The sequence below is a fragment of the Doryrhamphus excisus genome, chromosome 2, assembly GCF_030265055.1.
Source record: "Doryrhamphus excisus isolate RoL2022-K1 chromosome 2, RoL_Dexc_1.0, whole genome shotgun sequence".
In the NCBI taxonomy this organism is placed as follows: domain Eukaryota; kingdom Metazoa; phylum Chordata; class Actinopteri; order Syngnathiformes; family Syngnathidae; genus Doryrhamphus; species Doryrhamphus excisus.
In genome coordinates this window covers 31,275,885-31,298,666 of record NC_080467.1, presented here as the reverse complement: position 1 = coordinate 31,298,666, position 22,782 = coordinate 31,275,885, and the positions used below count along the sequence as shown (strand labels likewise).

The 22,782-nt window shown below is 34.5% G+C and overlaps 1 protein-coding gene across 2 annotated transcripts in view; it reads left to right on the top strand.

Annotated features, from left to right (window-relative positions):
• fat2 (FAT atypical cadherin 2) overlaps positions 1-22,782 on the top strand; it is a 112,701-nt gene that overhangs the window by 21,632 nt on the left and 68,287 nt on the right. For both annotated transcript variants that reach the window (XR_009120410.1, XM_058058907.1), the window contains exons 4-8: positions 7,091-7,149; positions 8,719-9,030; positions 11,372-11,579; positions 20,072-20,211; positions 22,191-22,253. Coding sequence is in view for 1 of the 2 variants with exons in the window: in XM_058058907.1 (XP_057914890.1) it covers positions 7,091-7,149; positions 8,719-9,030; positions 11,372-11,579; positions 20,072-20,211; positions 22,191-22,253 (782 nt within the window). In the remaining variant the exon portion in view is untranslated. The remainder of the gene's footprint in view (positions 1-7,090; positions 7,150-8,718; positions 9,031-11,371; positions 11,580-20,071; positions 20,212-22,190; positions 22,254-22,782) is intronic.

Here is a 22,782-nt window from a genome sequence, read left to right as displayed (position 1 = left end):
AATATTGAAAAAAAATATTTTAGAAATAAATACACATATTATAAAGAAAAAAATACTGTATAATAATGTGACATTATTATTATTATTAAAATATGGATACTATAAATACATACAAATGACATAAAATACAAATAAAGTACAATAGAATCATGAAATATTGATAAATGTGACATTTATAAATACATAAATAATACATATAATAATATATAAAAATATATTTTAGCAATAATGAAATATTTATAAATAAATACAATTGTTTTAGAAAATATATTACAAAATAAAATAATTTTAAATATGTGTATTATAATTAAAATTAAATTAAATAAATTAAATACATAATACTGATAAAATATTGATAAATGCTATTAGTATAATATAAATAGTTAAAAGACTGTAGTATAATTGTAATAAAATATTACTTTTTTATGATGCATAAAATCCATCTATCCATTGTTACACCCATTGTCCTAGCAAATATAAATAAATATAATAATAGTAATAATAATTAAATATTTATGAATAAATATTTTGTATCAGTGCATCACATGTAAATAATAATAATAATAATAATTTCGAGAAAAAAAAAGTGCCAGCAAAGGCTAGTTTCGCTTATGTTGACAACCTCAAACGTCGACTTAAACGGGTTCCATGCAGTAAAAATAAACGTATACAACGAGGTGAATTCCCCCTACGATAGAACACGTAGTAACAGTTATGTCGCTCGTTATACAAGCCGACCCTCGGGCCGCTTTAACGACTTAACACTAAAAGAAACCATACCTTCTCCTCCTGATGCTGTGCAAGGTAATGTTTATGTACGGCTTACAAATTAGTTGTGAAACCCTGCGAGGCGTTTCAGAGTACACTATGGCGCCGTGCTGCGACATGTCAGGCCTGTGTTAGCAGGCAAGACAAATACACACGGAATAAAAGAAGTAACAAGGTGCCACCTTCAAAATGTTTGCATTGGAATGTGCCTTGCACAAGTCCTACAAGTCCCAGAGACGGATTTTAGCGCCGATGTCACGCACCCACGAGGGCAACCGTTGTTTCACGGCATTGGTACTGGACATTTTTCAAGCATAGACGACGTTTTTAAGCTATGATATTTTTTATAAAAGCATAAAAAATATGCCTTTTGTCATACGTTGGCTTTATTCAGCTTAAAATTTAAATTAAAATTATTAAAAAATTAATAAAATTTTTTAAATTATATTCGGAAAGCAGGAAGTGAACAAATGTTGTTTCATGGCATGGCTATTGGAAATTTTTCAAGCTTTGATGACATTTTTAAGCTATGATTTTTTTTATAAAAGCATAAAAAATATGCCTTTTGTCATACGTTTGCTTTATTCAGCTAAAAATTAAAATTAAAATTATTCAAAAATTTATTAAAAAAACTTAAATATATTAGGAAAGCAGGAAGTGAACAAATGTTGTTTCACGGCATGGCTACTGGAAATCTTTCAAGCATGGACAATGTTTTTAAGCTATGATATTTTTTTATAAAAGCATAAAAAATATGCCTTTTGTCATCCGTTTGCTTTATTCAGCTAAAAATTTAAATTAAAATTATTCAAAAATGTATTAAAAAAAACTTAAATTATATTAGGAAAGCAGGAAGTGAACAAATGTTGTTTCACGGCATGGCTACTGGAAATTTTTCAAGCATAGACGACATTTTTAAGCTATGATATTTTTTATAAAAGCATAAAAAATATGCCTTTTGTCATCCGTTTGCTTTATTCATCTTAAAATTAAATTTTTTTAAGCTATGATTTTTTTTATAAAAGCATAAAAATATGCCTTTTGTCATCCATTTGCTTTATTCAGCTTAAAATTAAAAAAAAATTAAACTGTGATATTTTTTTATAAAAGCATGAAAAAATGCCTTTTGTCATCCGTTGGCTTTATCCAGCTTAAAATTTAAATTAAAATGATTAAAAAATTAATTAATAAAAATTTTTGAAATTATATTAGGAAAGCAGGAAGTGAACAAATGTTGTTTCACGGCATGGCTACTGGAAATTTTTCAAGCATAGATGACATTTTTAAGCTATGATATTTTTTTTTATAAAAGCATAAAAAATATGCCTTTTGTCATCCGTTTGCTTTATTCAGCTTAAAATTAAATTTTTTTAAGCTATGATATTTTTTTTTATAAAAGTATAGAAAAATATGCCTTTTGTCATCTGTTTGCTTTATTCAGCTTAAAATTTAAATTGAAATTATTAAAAAATTAATAAAAAAACTTCAATTATATTAGGAAAGCAGGAAGTGAACAAATGTTGTTTCACGGCATGGCTACTGGAAATCTTTTAAGCATGGACAACGTTTTTAAGCTATGATATTTTTATAAAAGCATAAAAAAATTCCCTTTGTCATCCGTTTGTTTTATTCAGCTTAAAATTAAAATAAAAATGAAAATTTTATTAAAAATTATTTTAAAAAATATTTTAAAAAATTAATTAAAAAAACTTAAATTATATGAGGAAAGCAGGAAGTGAACAAATGTTGTTTCACGGCATGGCTACCGGAAATTTTTCAAGCATAGACAACATTTTTAAGCTATGATATTTTTTATATAAAAGCATATAAAAATATGCCTTTTGTCATCTGTTTGCTTTATTCAACTGCGCCACAGCGCAACATCAAGTTAGCACATTGGATTCAAAGCAGAGTGGGGGTTTTGTACACAGCAGCTTAACCCTTAAGCCTTTTCATTTCATGGAAAATGAAAGTAAACTGAAAAAAAAACAACAAAAATGAAAACATTCCTGTAAAAATGTGATTATATAATATAAGACAAATAAGTTGAATAAGTGGACTGTTTGCCCACTCGGTTCGAGTCTGCAAGTCTGAGCAAAGGAAGCTTAGTGGAGAAAAAGGTGTGTCAAACTCAAAAGAGAACTTTTTTTTTTGGGCTTGAATGGTTTGAACTCGCCTGATTGCGCTGTTAGCAAACAAAAAGTGACAAAAAAAAAAAAATAAATTACAGAAGCTCAGACCCTCTCGTTGCCTCGCGCTGTCGTCAGACTGGAGGAGAACACGGCGGCCATGATGGACTTTGAAGTTTCCGCCGAATGAACGCAACATGAGCTGCGATGATCCCTGCGTGTCGCTACAAGCGTTGATTATCTTCCACATAGCTGGGCTGTTTGTCCACACCCTCAGGCCAGCACAGGGGGGGGGACGGGGACGGGGGGACGGGGGTGCTGAAAGAGCAGTGACATTTTTCTAAACAACAATATATAAATTATTTGGTCAAAATGTTACAATGCTAACAATGCTAACGTCTCAGTGACAAAATCCGAGCTCTTCGTGGGAATTAAACAAAAGTCAACATGTGATCGTATTCCCGCCCATTCCCGGTGATGACGTAACCGTCCTCATCGCTAATGTTCAACTATCAAAGCGTTCAAGCCTCGACAGCCCCCCCGAGATGATTTTTTTTCGAGTCCAAAAATGCCACAAGCAGGAAACATTTCATTTGTATCGCTCGCTGCACGTCGCCGTGGGACGCCAAACCGTGTTTGTCGTTTACGTAACCGTGGTTTCCATGAGCGAGACATCTGGCAACATGTAACAGTTACTGCGTTTCAAAGTCTTCTTGATCGTCGGTACTGATGCTACGTAGGAATAATGTCAACCTCTGATCTGGTAGCTATGATGCTATGACGTCACAATTAAGGGATGTAGAAATCATCTGTTCCAGGGTTAAACTGTGGCCATCAGAAAATAGTTATAAAAAAAGAAACTAAAGTAAACTAAAGTAAACTAAAGTAAACTAAAGTAAACTAAAGTAAACTAAAGTAAAGTAAACTAAAGTAAAGCAAAGTAAACTAAAGTAAACAAAACTAAACTAAAATAAACTAAACTAAATACAACAAAACTAAACTAAACTAAACACAACAAAAAAACAAAATGAAACAAAACTAAACTAAATACAACTAAACTAAACTAAACTAAATTAAACTAAATACAACAAAACAAAACAAAACAAAAAACTAAAGTAAAGTAAAGTAAACTAAAGTAAACAAAACTAAACTAAAATAAAATAAACTAAACTAAAAAACTAAATACAACAAAACTAAACAAAACAAAACTAAATTAAACTAAACTAAACTAAACTAAACTAAACTAAACTAAACTAAACTAAACTAAACTAAACTAAACTAAACTAAACTAAACTAAACTAAACTAAACTAAACAAAAAACTAAAGTAAAGTAAAGTAAACTAAAGTAAACAAAACTAAAGTAAAGTAAAGTAAACTAAAGTAAACAAAACTAAACTAAAATAAACTAAACTAAAAAACTAAATACAACAAAACAAAACAAAAAACTAAAGTAAAGTAAAGTAAACTAAAGTAAACAAAACTAAACTAAAATAAACAAAACTAAAAAACTAAATACAACAAAACTAAACTAAACTAAACTAAATACAACAAAACTAAACTAAACTAAACTAAATACAACAAAACAAAACAAAACAAAACAAAAAACTAAAGTAAAGTAAAGTAAAGTAAAGTAAAGTAAAGTAAAGTAAACTAAAGTAAACAAAACAAAACAAAACAAAACAAAACAAAACAAAACAAAACAAAACAAAACAAAACAAAACAAAACAAAACAAAACAAAACAAAACTAAACTAAACTAAACTAAACTAAACTAAACTAAACTAAACTAAACTAAATAAAACAAAACAAAACAAAACAAATTTGGAAGTTCTTTTTGTGATGCGAATGAACCGCTGACCCCGGGCAATGTGACAATGACCTAACATCTCTTCCCCCAAGAATTGTCTCATTCCACTAATAAATCACGAATCATAATCACTCAATAAAAGACTGGAAATAATCCACCAATTCAGAGAAGTTGTGTTAAAACAACAGAATATGATGTTGACCACGCCGTCTAAAAAAAGGGGGGGGGGGGCGAGACAAAGGAACACAACGGTCCCGACATGCCAGACAAATCTGTTTACCTTCACGAGGCGTTCACTGACCGGGTGAAAGCAGGCGCTGACTTGAGGATGATTCTCGCGTCTGCCGCTAATGACTAAAACACACTTTCTAATGTGCCCCACCTGTCCTAATGACGAGGGGGGGTTGTTTGCTTTGCTGGAAAAGAGTCTGACAGGACTCAGCGGGGTCTCAGTTCACAACCCCCGCGTCCCCCCCGCCCCCCACAGTGTGATCACGTGATCACGTCTTCAGTGAAAGTAGCCTCAATATTAGCTTGAATTGCTGTCAAACTATCATTAGAAAAATATGAAATATGTTTCATGGTCACATTTTCGAGAGTCACACGCTGATGACATCACAGATGGACGCTTCCTGTTTCTTGCTTGCAAATTTCTTAGTTTCCCAAAAAAAAAAATTTTTTTTCATGCATTTAAAAAATTTTTTTTTTCCATTTCACAAACTGATTAAGCTGAAAATTAAGCTGGAAAGTTTTGGTTTTTTTTAAGACGGGACGTGTTTGTGTCAGTGTCGCTAAATGGAAATGACAAAGTATCACTTCCACAGAACAATAAGATAAACAAATATTTTGGCAAAAATTATCACACCAAAATTTGGGGGTACGAAAACTGAGTAATTGTGTAAAAATATTAGTGTGACATAGAAAGTGATATCACTTTGATATATTCTGCTTACGACATTGTTCCGTAGTATTCGGTTTTCTTGGCAAAGTACTGCATCAACACTACCGCTCAAAAGTTTGGGATCACTTGCAAATTTCGTTGTTTTCCAAAGAAAAAAAAAAATTCATGCATTTTGCGAACAATTTTTTTCCATTTCACAAACAATGAAAATGAATGAGAATTAAAAATCTAAACTAAAACTAAAATCTCTTACCATGCTGTTAACTACTCCCTTCAGAGAGCAGCACAAACTGGGTCTAACAAGGACACAAAAACGCTGCACAAATATCTGAGAGTGTGTTTTCCAAAGAAAAACAAATTTTCGTGGATTTTGCGAACAATTTTTTTTCCATTTCTCGAACATTTTTATCCATTTCCCAAACAATGAAAATGAATGATATGATTTTGAAAGAAGGATGTACATTTTAGCATAGAGGCCTACTATCAACAACTGTCAGTCCTCTGCATCAATCTCCTGGTATGGCTGCTAATCCAAGTTCATCATTTAAAAAGGATAATAGATTAATTAAAACTAAAACTAAAATCTCTTACCATGCTGTTAACTACTCCCTTCAGAGAGCAGCACAAACTGGGTCTAACAAGGACACAAAAACGCTGCACAACTCTGCAAGAAGACAGTGTTTTCCAAAGAAAAACACATTTTCATGCATTTCACTAACATTTTTATACAAATGGCCGAGGGGGAATTGAACTTGTGTTTCCTAGCTGTGAGGCCTACATGGTAACCACTCCACCACCGTGCAGCCGCGACAAAAAAATAGTTTTCCAAGAAAAAAAAATTCATGCATTTCATAAACAATTTTTTTTTCCACTTCGCAAACATTTTTATCCAATTCCCAAACAATGAAAATGAATGATATGATTTTGAAAGAAGGATGTACATTTTTGCATAGAGGCCTACTATCAACAACTGTCAGTCCTCTGCATCAATCTCCTGGTATGGCTGCTAATCCAAGTTCATCATTTTATAAGGATAATAGATGATTAGAAAAGCCATCTAAAAATCTAAAACTAAAACTAAAATCTCTTACCATGCTGTTAACTACTCCCTTCAGAGAGCAGCACAAACTGGGTCTAACGAGGACAGAAAAACTCTACACAACTGTGCAAGAAGACAAATCTGAGAGTGTTTTCCAAAGAAAAACACATTTTCATGCATTTCACAAAATTTTTATCCATTTCACAAACATGATGTAAAACTGATGGTGGACAATGTCCGGTTTTCATCGACATTTCGTCATGCATTTAAGAACAACACACACACACAGCTATCATGTGTTTGTGTAGCTGTAATCAAGTCTATGGGACACACACAAAACATAAACACACCTACAATAACACAAGCAGTGTTTTTGTTGAGGGATAATTAGCTTAGCACACATAACATCAGTGTTAATTCTGTGTGTGTGTGTGTGTGTGTGTGTAGGTGTTATCAGCACTCTTGCAGCGTTGGATCGTGAGGACAAACCTGAACACAGCATTGAGGTGAGACATGAAACTTGTTGTGTTTTATTGCCATAAAAATGGCCAAAAAGAACCAACATCCAAACTAATGGAAAATATGTATTCAGTGTTGCTATTGAACATTAAAGAATTAGCATTAGCATGGAAGAAAAAGCAAGTAATCAGAAAAAAAATGATCATATTGGTATAGAAAGAAAGTAAATAGCATCGGTAGCAAAAAGTCAATGGTATCCGTATTGAAAAAAAAAAAAAAAAAGTAATTGGTAATAGTAAAAAAAATAAAATATGCAAAAAAAAAAATATCGCAAAAAATGCCAGTGTCATGTCAATATTGTGGAAAAAAAAATCTGTATCGGAACTGGGAATAAAATCCAAACAAGTCATTATTATTTAAAAAATAATAATTTATTTAAAATAATAATAATAATTTAAATAATCTTTTGCCAAAAAAAGTCATCATTGTCAAAAACAAAGATGTCAATATTGAAAAAATATTTTTTAATGTAATCAGTATCTTTGCCAAAACAGTCACTGATATTGAAAAAAAGTAATAAAATTATAATAAATAATACTGTAATCAGTATCTGCCAAAATAGTCACTGGTATTGAAAAAAAGTAATTAAATAATAATAAATAATACATAATAATAAATAATAATGTAATCAGTATCTGCCAAAATAGTCACTGGCATTGAAAAACAGTTAAAAAAAAATAATGTTAATAATAACTAACAATAACAATAAAAAATGATAAATAATGAATAATGATAAATAATAAATAATAATAAATAATAACGTAATCAGTATCTGCCAAAATAGTCACTGGTATTGAAAAAGTTATAAAATAATAATAAATAATACATAATAATAAATAATAAATAATAATGTAATCAGTATCTGCCAAAATAGTCACTGGCATTCAAAAACAGTTTAAAAAATAATGATAATAATAACTAACAATAACAATTAAAAATGATAAATAATGAATAATGATAAATAATAAATAATAACGTAATCAGTATCTGCCAGAATAGTCACTGATATTGAAAAAAGTAATAAAATAATAATAAATAATACATAATAATAAATAATAATGTAATCAGTATCTGCCAAAATAGTGACTGGTATTGAAAAAAAGTTAAATAATAATAATAATAACAATAACTAATAATAACAATAAATAAAAATAAAAATAAAAATAAAAATAAAAATAAAAATAAAAATAAAAATAAAAATAAAAATAAAAATAAAAATAAAAATAAAAATAAAAATAAAAATAAAAATAAAAATAAAAAAATAAAAATAAAAAATAAAAAATCGGAATGGGGAAAAAAATGACAAAACTGTCATCGGTATTGGTATAGAAATAAAATGATTTCCAAAAGTAATCAGTCTGTACCCCAAAAAGCTGTAAAAGTCGTTGGTATTGAAGATGATGCGTCCATGACACCTTGTTGCGTTGAATCAAACGTGTAATGTTACAATGACGAGATGCCCTGAGGTTTCGTGCAGGCAACCACAGTGAAGGCGTTATCCCGCCATCTAAAACGATATTTATACATCAATATTCATCACTTTGTTCAACCCACAGGTCATCGTTTCAGACAACGGCTCTCCGCCATTGCGGTCCACCGCCACCGTGGTCATCAGCGTCCTGGACGACAACGACAACCGGCCAAAATTTACCGACAAACTCTTCCACGTTAAATTACCCGCTCAGCGTCACGCAGCCGGGATGCGAGAAGTCTGCAGAATGGTCGCCGAGGACGACGACGATGGTTCCAACGCCCAAGTCGCTTATAAATTACAAGACGGGCAGGACGACAGATTCGATGTTGACTCGTTGACCGGAGTGGTGACGTCGTGGGGTGATTTCTGGCCTGGGAACTACACCATTCTTACGGTACTTTTGACGTTATATTACGGGGGGGGGGGTTAAAATTTGGTTTCTTCCATTGGTGCATTTCTACATTTTATTACAATAATCAGATTTATTAAGTCGACTCAAAGTTGGCTAAAGAGTTAAAATGACTGGTTCTCAAAGCCGCCCTCGGACTAGCATACTATTTCACTTCTTTTCATCTTTGGTCTTTGTGGAAAAACGAGTGGGGGGGAGGAAAAAAAATAAATTTGCAGCATAAAAAAAAAAAACGCTGCAGGATTCGCTGTGACATCAAACAACACGATCCTCTGCTCGGTAAAAAAAAAATAAAATGTCATTAAAAAGTCGCCAATGACGGAAAAAAGGTAGTTTTTTTTTTTTACCCCCCCCCTTCTCACCAATCGAGGGAAACTATCACAATGCGCCTCCCGATTCGGCGCCACAATGACTTTGTAATGAGGCTATAAATATTTAAAGCGGCTGCGGTTCTGCTGTGAATTAGTAGTGGAGTATTTCAATAGCAGGGACAGGTGAAACTTCTCCATGGATCAACAGCCTCTTTCATTCGACTTGCTATTGTTATTAGCCTGTTAGCTAAAGTTGGGTAACCCCGTTCATTATTAAATAGCCACCTATACATAGAGTCGGTCTGTATGGATAGAGTCGTGTCAGTGAGTATTTTTTCATGGCATAAAAATGCCCTTAAAACGAGACCATAAAAATTTAATCATGTTATATCGGACAAAAAAAAATGTAAAAAAATAATGAATATTGGTCTTGAATAAATATGCTCAAACAGGATCTCGTACTTCGGTACGTGACAAAAAAAAATAAATAAAAATTAAATAAATGAATATTAATAGTTTAATAGTTAAAAGTTAAAAAGATTAAATTATGTTAGGAAAGCAGGAAGTGAACAAATGTAACAGTTACGGTTTGTAAAAATTAAAATTAATAAAAAAAAACTTAAACTATATTAGGAAAGCAGGAAGTGAACAAATGTAACAGTTACTGATTGTAAAAATTAAAATTAAAATTAATAAAAAACTTAAACTATATTAGGAAAGCAGTAAGTGAACAAATGTAACAGTTACTGATTGTAAAAATTAAAATTAAAATTAATAAAAAAACTTAAACTATATTAGGAAAGCAGTAAGTGAACAAATGTAACAGTTACTGATTGTAAAAATTAGAATTAAAATTAATAAAAAAAAACTTAAACATATTAGGAACGCAGGAAGTGAACAAATGTAACAGTTACTGATTGTAAAAATTAAAATTAAAATTAATAAAAAAAAAAACTGAAACTAGCTTAGGAAAGCAGGAAGTGAACAAATGTAACAGTTACTCACTGTAAAAATTAAAGTTAAAATTAATAAAAAAAACTTAAACTATATTAGGAAAGCAGGAAGTGAACAAATGTAACAGTTACTGATTATAAAAATTAAAATTAATTAAAAAAATACTTAAACTATATTAGGAAAGCAGGAAGTGAAAAAATGTAACAGTTAGTGATTGTAAAAATTAAAATAAAAATTAATAAAAAAAACTTAAACTATATTCGGAAAGCAGGAAGTGAACAAATGCAACAGTTACTGATTGTAAAAATTCATTCATTCATTTTCTACCGCTTCCTCACGAGGGTCGCGGGGGGTGCTGGAGCCTATCCCAGCTGTCTTCGGGCGTAAGGCGGGGTACACCCTGGACTGGTCGCCAGCCAATCACAGGGCACATATAGACAAACAACCATTCACACTCACATTCATACCTGTGGACAATTTGGAGTCGCTAATTAACCTAGCATCTTTTTGGAATGTGGGAGGAAACCGGAGTACCCGGAGAAAACCCCACGCATGCACGGGGAGAACATGCAAACTCCACACAGAGATGCCCGAGGGTGGGATTGAACCCTAGTCTCCTAGCTGTGAGGTCTGCGCGCTAACCCCTAGACCACCGTGCCGCCCGATTGTAAAAATTAAAATTAAAATTAATAAAAAAACTTAAACAATATTAGGAAAGCAGGAAGTGAACAAATGTAACAGTTACTGATTGTAAAAGTACCAGATGGAGGGGTAGGATTTAATAAGCTTTGCTTCTTCCTACTCCTTTTGGACATGTGGAACTGGGAACTGATTATGGGATGCATTCAATTGTAATCTGATGCACGTTCAAATGAAATTAAACCATTACCATTACCCCAATTAAGAAATATTTTGAATAAAAAAATTAAAATTACAATTTAAAAATTAATAAAAAAAACTTAAATTATATTAGGAAAGCAGGAACAAATGTAACAGTTACAGAATCCTACATTTTGTTCAAGATGAGACAAACACTGAACGAGTCTCATGTGACTTTCCAGATAAAAGCTACGGATCAGGGCAGCCCATCGCAGTCGTCCACGGCCAGGCTGGACATCGAGTGGGTGGAGCCTCCGCCTCCCTCCGCGGACCCCATCACCTTCGAGGAGCCCCATTTTACTTTCGCCGTTATGGAGACGGAGCCTGTGACGCACATGGTGGGCATCATCATGACGGAGACGTATCGGCTGAGGTGGTTCCACATCACAGGTGAGGACTGCTGACTGTGCTCCCAACTCCCTTGACATCATCAACCAGCTCCTCCTTTGATGTAGATTTTATTTTGAAAAGCAAAAAAAGGTCATCAGTATAATGAAAAAATGACAAAATATAATTGGTAATAGGAAAAAAAAAAATTTTTTAAGTGATAGTTATCAAAAAATTATCAGAATCAGTATTAGAAAAAAATGCCAAAAAGTCATTAATATAAAAAAACAATGGCAAAAATGTAATCATATAGCATTGAAAAAATGGCCAAAAAATAGCCGTATTTTCTGGACTATAAGTCACCCCGGAGTATAAGTCGCACAAGGCCAAAAATGCATAATTAGGAAGAAAAAAACATAAGTCACTCTGAAGTATAAGTCACAGGAACAGCCAACCTATGAAAAAAATTGCGACTTATATTCCGGAAAATGAAAAAAATTGCGACTTATAATCCGGAAAATTCGGTATATAAATTTACATATAATTCGCTCTGGAGTATAAGTCGCAGGAACAGCCAACCTATGAAAAAAAATACGACTTATAATCCGGAAAATTCGGTATATAACTGTACATATAAGTCGCTCTGGAGTATAAGTCGCAGTAACAGCCAACCTATGAAAAAAATTGCAACTTATATTCCGGAAAATACGGTATATAAATTTACATATAAGTCGCAGGAACAGCCAATTTATGAAAAAAATTACGATTTATAATCCGGAAAATTTGGTATATAAATGTACATATAAGTCGCTCTGGAGTATAAGTCGCAGGAACAGCCAATTTATGAAAAAAATTACGATTTATAATCCGGAAAATTTGGTATATAAATGTACATATAAGTCGCTCTGCAGTATAAGTCGCAGTAACAGCCAACCTATGAAAAAAAGAGTGACTTATACTCCAGAAAATACGGTATATAAATTTACATATAAGTCGCAGGAACAGCCAATTTATGAAAAAAATTACGACTTATAATCCAAAAAATTCGGTATATAAATGTACATATAAGTCACTCTGGAGTATAAGTCGCAGGAACAGCCAACCTATGAAAAAAAGTGCAACTTATAGTCCGGAAAATACGGAATATAAATCGCTCTGGAGTATAAGTCACTGGAACAGCCAACCTAGGAAAAAAATTGCGACTTATAGTTCGGAAAATACGGAATATAAATTTACATATAAGTCGCTCTGGAGTATAAGTCGCAGGAACAGCCAACCTATGAAAAAAAGTGTGACTTATATTCCGGAAAATACGGTACTTGATACAAATGCCAGAAAGGTAAAAGTGCAGGTCGAGAAAAGAGTGATAGATGAGTGTTATGATATGCGATGATCTGGTCCTAAGTGCTTCCACTGTGATGGATGAGGAGGATGAAGAGGAGGAGGAGGAGGAGAAAGGGGTCGCGGTGTCAGCAGGGCGTTCCCTATCAGCGAGGATAAATCAGCAGCATTCCGCCTCTCATCACCTGCCAGATGACCACAGGCGGGATGACCGGCCTTTTTACATTCCCCTTCCCTTTGCCGGCGCACCCTGCGCTTCGGCTTTTCACCATCCGCAACATTAGAAGGAGGCCTCAAAGAGTCCAAAGGTTTATTAGTTGATGTGGAAATTCACTTTCTGACTTTGGGAATGTGAAAGGCATGAAGCGACGCTTTGCCGCTTCCCGCCGGGAATGCCGGCGTGTGCTCAGGCTGCTGCTCTTTGTTTGCCAAATTTACTTCCCGAAAAAATACGTCATTTCTGTATTAGGAATATCGAAATGTGGAAAAAAAAAGGAATATCGAAATGTGATGCTCTATTTTCCGACTCACTTCCCGACCGGAATTGCTTCCGTACTGGTTCTTATCAGCGTAGAACTCATCCCAGTCTTGTTGTGTCAGCGGACTCCACTCTTCTTCCTGATATGATCGAGTGTTCTTCTTCCCGACGCTCCGCCGCGCTCCGCTCCAGCATCACACGCAGATGATTATCACTGCTCTTTTACGACTCTTTTCCGGGTTAACTCCCGGAGACGAATACAGAATTCCATGAGTTCTGTCTTGCGAAAAAAGCAACAGACAATGCAACAAGAAATGGAAGTGCGGGCCATGCTGACGCTCCCGATGGGCGGACGCCATGTTTGGTGTCAAACTGGGCCAAAGGTCAACATGGCATCCTGTGGAACTCTGTGGAAAAACCTTGGCGGGAACAAAATTGATGGGGGGACGGGGGGGACTCTATATTTGACACGTAACAGTCCACCTGGAATCATGTAAAGTGTATTAATAATAATAATAATTCATTCATTTATTTTCTACCGCTTATCCTCATGAAGGTTGCGGGGGTGCTGGAGCCTATCCCAGCTGTCTTCGGGGTGAGAGGCGGGGTACACCCTGGACTGGTGGCCAGCCAATCACAGGGCACATATAGACAAACAACCATTAATAATAATAATAATAATAATCATCATCATCATCATATTAATAAGAATAATAATTTATCAACGTTGTTATTTGATGTGGTCTGTTGTTTACAAAGTGCTCCTGAAAGAAGCACACAAGCACATAATAATAATAACAATAAAATATAATAATAATAATAATATTTTAATTTGATTTGTTTACAAAGTACTCCTGAAAAAAGCACACAAGCACATAATAATAATAATAATAATAATAATAATAATAATACAATATAATAATAATAATAATAATAATAATAATAATAATAATAATAATAATAATAATAATAATAATAATAATAATAATAATCATAATCATAATCATAATCATAATAATCATAATAATCATAATAATCATAATAATCATAATAATATTTTATAAATTTTGTTATTTGATTTGTTTACAAAGTGCTCCTGAAAAAAGCACACAAGCACATAATAATAATAATAATAATAATCATCATCATCATCATCACCATCATCATCATCACCATCATAATCATAATCATAATCATAATAATAATAATAATAATAATAATAATAATAATAATAATAATAATAATAATAATAATAATAATAATAATTTAAAAATTGTGTTATTTGATGTGGTCTGTTCTTTACAAAGTGCTCCTGAAAAAAGGCACACAAGCACACAATAATAATAATAAAATAATAATAATAAAAATAAATTAAAAAAATAATAGAAAAAAAAATCAATGTCGTTATTTGATGTGGTCTGTTGTTTACAAAGTGTTCCTGAAAAAAGGCACACAAACACATAATAATAATAATACAATAATAATAATAATTTGTATTAGTAATAATATTAAAACAATTTATTATTATTATTATCATTTTATTATTAATGACAAAATGAAATAATGAAATTGATAAAACAGCTAAACCATGAAAATGTTGTCTCGAGCCATGATGCCACCTTGTAACGAAATACTTTGGTTCAGAATGAGCGGGCCGTTTTCAAACACTTGGCGTACCGGTTGTGGCCCCCGGGCCGTAGGTTGCCCACCTTTGGTCTATCATGACTGTCTCAAGTTGCCATGTTTGAAACCGAGGCATAGTTAATGTTTGTGCAAAACAGAAAGTCTAAGTTTATTAAATCGGTACTGCATAGGCGAGAAGTGTGGACGGCTAGCTAGCGCGACACCAGGAGACCAAAAATATTCCAAAAAAATTATTTTATCCAGGAGATAATATTTTTATGATGCATAGAATGTATAGATGTACGTATTATATGATATTTGGCCATGTGCATCCATCCGACCCAAGACAAGGGTGGTCTGTTCAACGTGCAGCGCATCCCGCCTCCCTGACCCTGACCCACATAAATATTCCGAAGAACGTCGGCAGAGATAAGTTCAACTCCTGCATGAATCTCTCTTTTGTTCCCGGGCAGCGTGGCTGTTTTTTTTCCTTCGCAAACATTAACCTTGACGTTATTTTTGCATTGCCAGCTCCTGAGGGAAGGGAATAGAACCCGCAACCTTGACAACCTTGACCGCGTAAATGACTAAAGACTAAATCATTAGCATTAGCGCCCGTTGGAAGAGTCGTCGGTGTTACCCCCCCCCCCCCCCCCACCCCTTGTGAGCAATCCCGCTGTCGCTGAAAGGCTTCCCGACGTGCGTCTCAACAGGAAGTCGATTCCCGGGGAGTGAATGTAAATCAATTAAAGACTGCGGTCTTTCGCTTTATTCGTTAAGGCGGAACCGACAGAAGCGGACTCGATGGTTTATTGATCAGGAAGCGTCGAGCGTTTGTGAGAATGCACGTTTAGAACAGAAGATGGACAACCGATGGCGGACGTCTTAATAAACACCATCTGGATGAGCAGGCGTGGCGTTCCGAAAGAAAAAAAAAATGGAGGCAGAGAGGAAGAGGGAAGAGCAGTAGGAAGGAAAAGACAAATGTTTGCAAGAGAAAACAAACAAACTGGCGGTCAAAGTGATTAATGAAACATGCATGTGTGAGGGGGGGAGAGGCGGGGCGTGTAGAACATGGCTGCAGGCGTGTTTTTTTGTTCAGAAGAACATTTGCACCGGGGGTCACTTTTCATTTTCACAACTAGAAAGCATCCGTTGTGTCGCCATGACGACAGAACAGACATATAACATATCATAACACACATCAAATCAGTGAATAATAATATCAATAATTACTCATTTCACAAAGAATTCCAGTCCAATTATTATGAACGCAACACGAAATGACATAACTCGTTGTTCAGAGCTTCCCTGAACATGCTGGAATTTTCAGAATTTCAGAAAATCCATGAACTCAGAATGTTGCAACGTAATTTGATGTAACTCAAAATTCCACGAGCTGGAATTTTCAGAATTTCAGAAAATCCATGAACTCAGAATTTTGCAACGCAATTTGATGTAACTCAAAATTCCATTAGCTGGAATTTTCCGAATTTCAGAAGATCCATGAACTCAGAATTTTGCAACGCAATTTGATGTAACACAAAATTCCATCAACTGGAATTTTCAGAATTTTCTGAAATTCTATTAACACAGAATTTTGCAACGCAACTTGATGTAACTCAAAATTCCACGAGCTGGAATTTTCAGAATTTCAGAAAATCCATGAACTCAGAATGTTGCAACGTAATTTGATGTAACTCAAAATTCCACGAGCTGGAATTTTCAGAATTTCAGAAAATCCATGAACTTGGAATTTTGCAAAGCAATTTGATGTAACTCAAAATTCCATGAGCTGGAATTTTCAGAATTTCAGAAAATCCATGAACTCAGAATGTTGCAACGTAATTTGATGTAACTCAAAATTCCATGAGCTGGAATTTTCAGAATTTCAGAAAATCCATGAACTCAGAATGTTGCAACGTAATTTGATGTAACTCAAAATTCCACGAGCTGGAATTTTCAGAATTTCAGAAAATCCATGAACTCAGAATTTTGCAACGCAATTTGATGTAACTCAAAATTCCATGATATGGAATTTTCAGAAAATCCATGAACTCAGAATTTTGCAACGCAATTTGATGTAACTCAAAATTCCATTAGCTGGAATTTTCCGAATTTCAGAAGATCCATGAACTCAGAATTTTGCAACGCAATTTGATGTAACACAAAATTCCATCAACTGGAATTTTCAGAATTTTCTGAAATTCTATTAACACAGAATTTTGCAACGCAACTTGATGTAACTCAAAATTCCACGAGCTGGAATTTTCAGAATTTCAGAAAATCCATGAACTCAGAATGTTGCAACGTAATTTGATGTAACTCAAAATTCCACGAGCTGGAATTTTCAGAATTTCAGAAAATCCATGAACTTGGAATTTTGCAAAGCAATTTGATGTAACTCAAAATTCCATGAGCTGGAATTTTCAGAATTTCAGAAAATCCATGAACTCAGAATGTTGCAACGTAATTTGATGTAACTCAAAATTCCATGAGCTGGAATTTTCAGAATTTCAGAAAATCCATGAACTCAGAATGTTGCAACGTAATTTGATGTAACTCAAAATTCCACGAGCTGGAATTTTCAGAATTTCAGAAAATCCATGAACTCAGAATTTTGCAACGCAATTTGATGTAACTCAAAATTCCATGATATGGAATTTTCAGAAAATCCATGAACTCAGAATTTTGCAACGCAATTTGATGTAACTCAAAATTCCATTAGCTGGAATTTTCCGAATTTCAGAAGATCCATGAACTCAGAATTTTGCAACGCAATTTGATGTAACACAAAATTCCATCAACTGGAATTTTCAGAATTTTCTGAAATTCTATTAACACAGAATTTTGCAACGCAACTTGATGTAACTCAAAATTCCATGAGCTGGAATTTTCAGAATTTCAGAAAATCCATGAACTCAGAATGTTGCAACGTAATTTGATGTAACTCAAAATTCCACGAGCTGGAATTTTCAGAATTTCAGAAAATCCATGAACTTGGAATTTTGCAAAGCAATTTGATGTAACTCAAAATTCCATGAGCTGGAATTTTCAGAATTTCAGAAAATCCATGAACTCAGAATTTTGCAACGCAATTTGATGTAACTCAAAATTCCATGAGATGGAATTTTCAGAAAATCCATGAACTCAGAATTTTGCAACGCAATTTGATGTAACTCAAAATTCCATTAGCTGGAATTTTCCGAATTTCAGAAGATCCATGAACTCAGAATTTTGCAACGCAATTTGATGTAACACAAAATTCCATCAACTGGAATTTTCAGAATTTTCTGAAATTCTATTAACACAGAATTTTGCAACGCAACTTGATGTAACTCAAAATTCCATGAGCTGGAATTTTCAGAATTTCAGAAAATCCATGAACTCAGAATGTTGCAACGTAATTTGATGTAACTCAAAATTCCATGAGCTGGAATTTTCCGAATTTCAGAAAATCCATGAACTCAGAATGTTGCAACGCAATTTGATGTAACTCAAAATTCCATGAGATGGAATTTTCAGAAAATCCATGAACTCAGAATTTTGCAACGCAATTTGATGTAACTCAAAATTCCATTAGCTGGAATTTTCCGAATTTCAGAAGATCCATGAACTCAGAATTTTGCAACGCAATTTGATGTGACACAAAATTCCATCAACTGGAATTTTCAGAATTTTCTGAAATTCTATTAACACAGAATTTTGCAACGCAACTTGATGTAACTCAAAATTCCATGAGCTGGAATTTTCAGAATTTCAGAAAATCCATGAACTCAGAATGTTGCAACGTAATTTGATGTAACTCAAAATTCCACGAGCTGGAATTTTCAGAATTTCAGAAAATCCATGAACTCAGAATTTTGCAACGCAATTTGATGTAACTCAAAATTCCATGAGATGGAATTTTCAGAAAATCCATGAACTCAGAATTTTGCAACGCAATTTGATGTAACTCAAAATTCCATTAGCTGGAATTTTCCGAATTTCAGAAGATCCATGAACTCAGAATTTTGCAACGCAATTTGATGTGACACAAAATTCCATCAACTGGAATTTTCAGAATTTTCTGAAATTCTATTAACACAGAATTTTGCAACGCAACTTGATGTAACTCAAAATTCCATGAGTTGGAATTTTCAGAATTTCAGAAAATCCATGAACTCAGAATGTTGCAACGTAATTTGATGTAACTCAAAATTCCACGAGCTGGAATTTTCAGAATTTCAGAAAATCCATGAACTTGGAATTTTGCAAAGCAATTTGATGTAACTCAAAATTCCATGAGCTGGAATTTTCAGAATTTCAGAAAATCCATGAACTCAGAATGTTGCAACGTAATTTGATGTAACTCAAAATTCCACGAGCTGGAATTTTCAGAATTTCAGAAAATCCATGAACTCGGAATTTTGCAAAGCAATTTGATGTAACTCAAAATTCCATGAGCTGGAATTTTCAGAATTTCAGAAAATCCATGAACTCAGAATGTTGCAACGTAATTTGATGTGACTCAAAATTCCACGAGCTGGAATTTTCAGAATTTCAGAAAATCCATGAACTCGGAATTTTGCAACGCAACTTGTTGTAACTCAAAATTCCATAACACAAACAACCATAACCAAAAAACGCTGGAACTCGGAATGCAGCAATTCCAGATTTAATTAGTCGAAATGCCGTAATTCGAAATGCGGCAACTGCTATAACACAAAATATCGTTTTTTTACGATAAGCTATAGCATGAAACGGGATAGCACAAAATAACAAACCTTCACCACTCCAAATTCCATACAATGAAATTCCATAAAAGGGAAGCGAAGCGCATGCCACATTCATGTTCTGTTTTGTTCCCGTCACACTTCTTTGGGTTTTGAGTCCAAACTCGCGTTAAAGAAGGCGGGAAGAACCACAAGCTTCCTGACTCCGTTGATGCGGTTTGATTCATGGCACCGCTGAGTCAGGGTGAAAATAATCTGCCACACATCAAATCAGTGAATAATAATATCAATAATTACTCATTTCCCAAAGAATTCCAGTCCAATTATTATATATGTAACACGAAATGGCATAACTCGTTGTTCAGAGCTTCCCTGAACATGTCGCCTGCCTCCCTCAGGCGGTGATGAGGAAAAAGACTTTGACATCCAGAGGAACTCCGGAACCATCTACATCGCCCGCCGCCTGGACGCCGCCCGGCGCTCCAACTACAACTTGACGGTGCAGGTCACCGATGGCCACCACAGCGCCACCGTGCAGGTTAGTTCTCATACGTATTCGGAGTACAGGAGGTGGAGCTAGAGCCTATCCCAGCGGGGTACACCCTGGACTGGTGGCCAGCCAGCCAATCACAGGGCACATATAGACAAACAACCATTCACACTCACATTCATACCTATGGACAATTTGGAGTCGCTAATTAACCTAGCATGTTTTTTTTTTTGGAATGTGGGAGGAAACCGGAGTACCCGGAGAAAACATGCAAACTCCACACAGAGATGGCCGAGGTTGGAATCGAACGCGGGTCTCCTAGCTGTGAGGCCTGCGCGCTAACCACTCGTCCGCCGCCAAAATGTTGCAACTTAAAACATCATAACTCGAAATGTCGTAACTTGAGACGCCATAACATGAAACGGTGTAACACAAAAGGGCGTTACAAAAATGGTGACAACTCAGAATTTTGTGACGCAATTTGATGTAACTCAAAATTCCATGAGCTGGAATTTTCCGAATTTTCTGAAATTTTGAAAACTCCATGAACTGGAATTTTCAGAATTTCAGAAAATCCATGAACTCAGAATTTTGCAACGCAATTTGATGTAACTCAAAATTCCATGAACTGGAATTTTCAGAATTTCAGAAAATCTATGAACTCAGAATTTTGCAACGCAATTTGATGTAACTCAAAATTCCATGAGCTGGAATTTTCTGAATTTCAGAAAATCCATGAACTTGGAATTTTGCAACGCAATTTGATGTAACTCAAAATTCCATAAGATGGAATTTTCTGAATTTCAGAAAATCCATGAACTCGGAATTTTGCATTGCAACTTGATGTAACTCAAAATTCCATGACCTAGAATTTTCTGAATTTTAGAAAATCCATGAACTCGGAATTTTGCAACGCAACTTGAAGTAACTCGAAATTCCATGAGCTGGAATTTTCAGAAAATCCATGAACTCAGAATTTTGCAACGCAATTTGATGTAACTCAAAATTCCATGAGATGGAATTTTCAGAATTTCAGAAGATCCATGAACTCAGAATTTTGCAACGCAATTTGATGTAACACAAAATTCCATGAGATGGAATTTTCAGAATTTTCAGAAATTCTATTAACACAGAATTTTGCAACGCAACTTGATGTAACTCAAAATTCCATGAGCTGGAATTTTCAGAATTTCAGAAAATCCATGAACTCAGAATTTTGCAACGCAATTTGATGTAACTCAAAATTCCATGAGCTGGAATTTTCAGAATTTCAGAAGGTCCATGAACTCAGAATGTTGCAACGCAACTTGATCTAACTCAAAATTCCATGAGCTGGAATTTTCCGAATTTCAGAAAATCAATGAACTTGGAATTTTGCAATGCAATTTGATGTGACTCAAAATTCCATGAGCTGGATTTTTCTGAATTTGATGTGACTCAAAATTCCACGAGCTGGAATTTTCTTCATGAACTCAGAATTTTGCAACGCAACTTGTCGTAACTCAAAATTCCATAACACAAACAACCATAACCAAAAACCGCTGGAACTCGGAATGCAGCAATTCCAGATTTCAGTAGTCGAAATGCCGTAACTCGAAATGCGGCAACTGCTATAACACAAAATATCGTTAGCTATAGCTATAGCATGAAATGTGATAGCATAAAATAACAACACAAAACATTGCATTTCAAAATATCATAATACAAACCTCCACCATTCCAAATTCCATACAATGAAATTCCATAAATAGGAAGCGATACGCATGCCACATTCATGTTCTGTTTTGTTTCCGTCACACTTCTTTGGGTTTTGAGTCCAAACTCGCGTTAAAGGAGGCGGGAAGAACCACGAGCTTCCTGACTCCGCCGATGCGGTTTGATTCATGGCACCGCTGAGTCAGGGTGAAAATAATCTGCCACTGTGATGTCGGATAACGTTCCATCTCGGCTGCGTGTGCGCCGGCCTCCATATTGGATTTCATTTCTAACCATTCCTTTTTTTTGTGTGTGTGTGTTCCCAAACGCAGGCTTACATCCGAGTGCTGGACATCAACGAGCATCGGCCTGTCTTTCTCAAGCCCCTTTATGAGGTGTGTGTGTGTGTGTGGGATTGCTCTCCTTTTCCAATATCTGGGAATAAATTGGAGGTACTACACAGGATTAGAGGTTTCCTGTAAATACAAAGTGAAAGAAACCTGAAGTGGTTTTGGGAAAGCTGCCTGGAAGCAGATGGATGGCCTTAAAACCAGCCGCTAGCCGAGGCTGAAAACTGATAAAACTGGAAAATGGGAAGTTTTAGAGTCAGCGATTCACCAGGAAGTGAGTCGTTTCATTATGTTCAACAACATCTTAGCAAGGGATCAAACAATGCAAGCACATTTAATACCAAAATGGATGTCGGAACGCTTTCATTGGATTTACAACACTACCGCTACAAAGTTTGGGATGACTTGGGAATGTTTTTGTCCAGTCTGAGACTAGTAGTCCGGCTACTATTTAGTGCAGCTGCCAGGTGACGACCTGTGAGGCGTCTTTGTCTTAAACTACACACTCTCAGATATTTGTGCAGCGTTTTTGTGTCCTTGTTAGACCCAGTTTGTGCTGCTCTCTGAAGGGAGT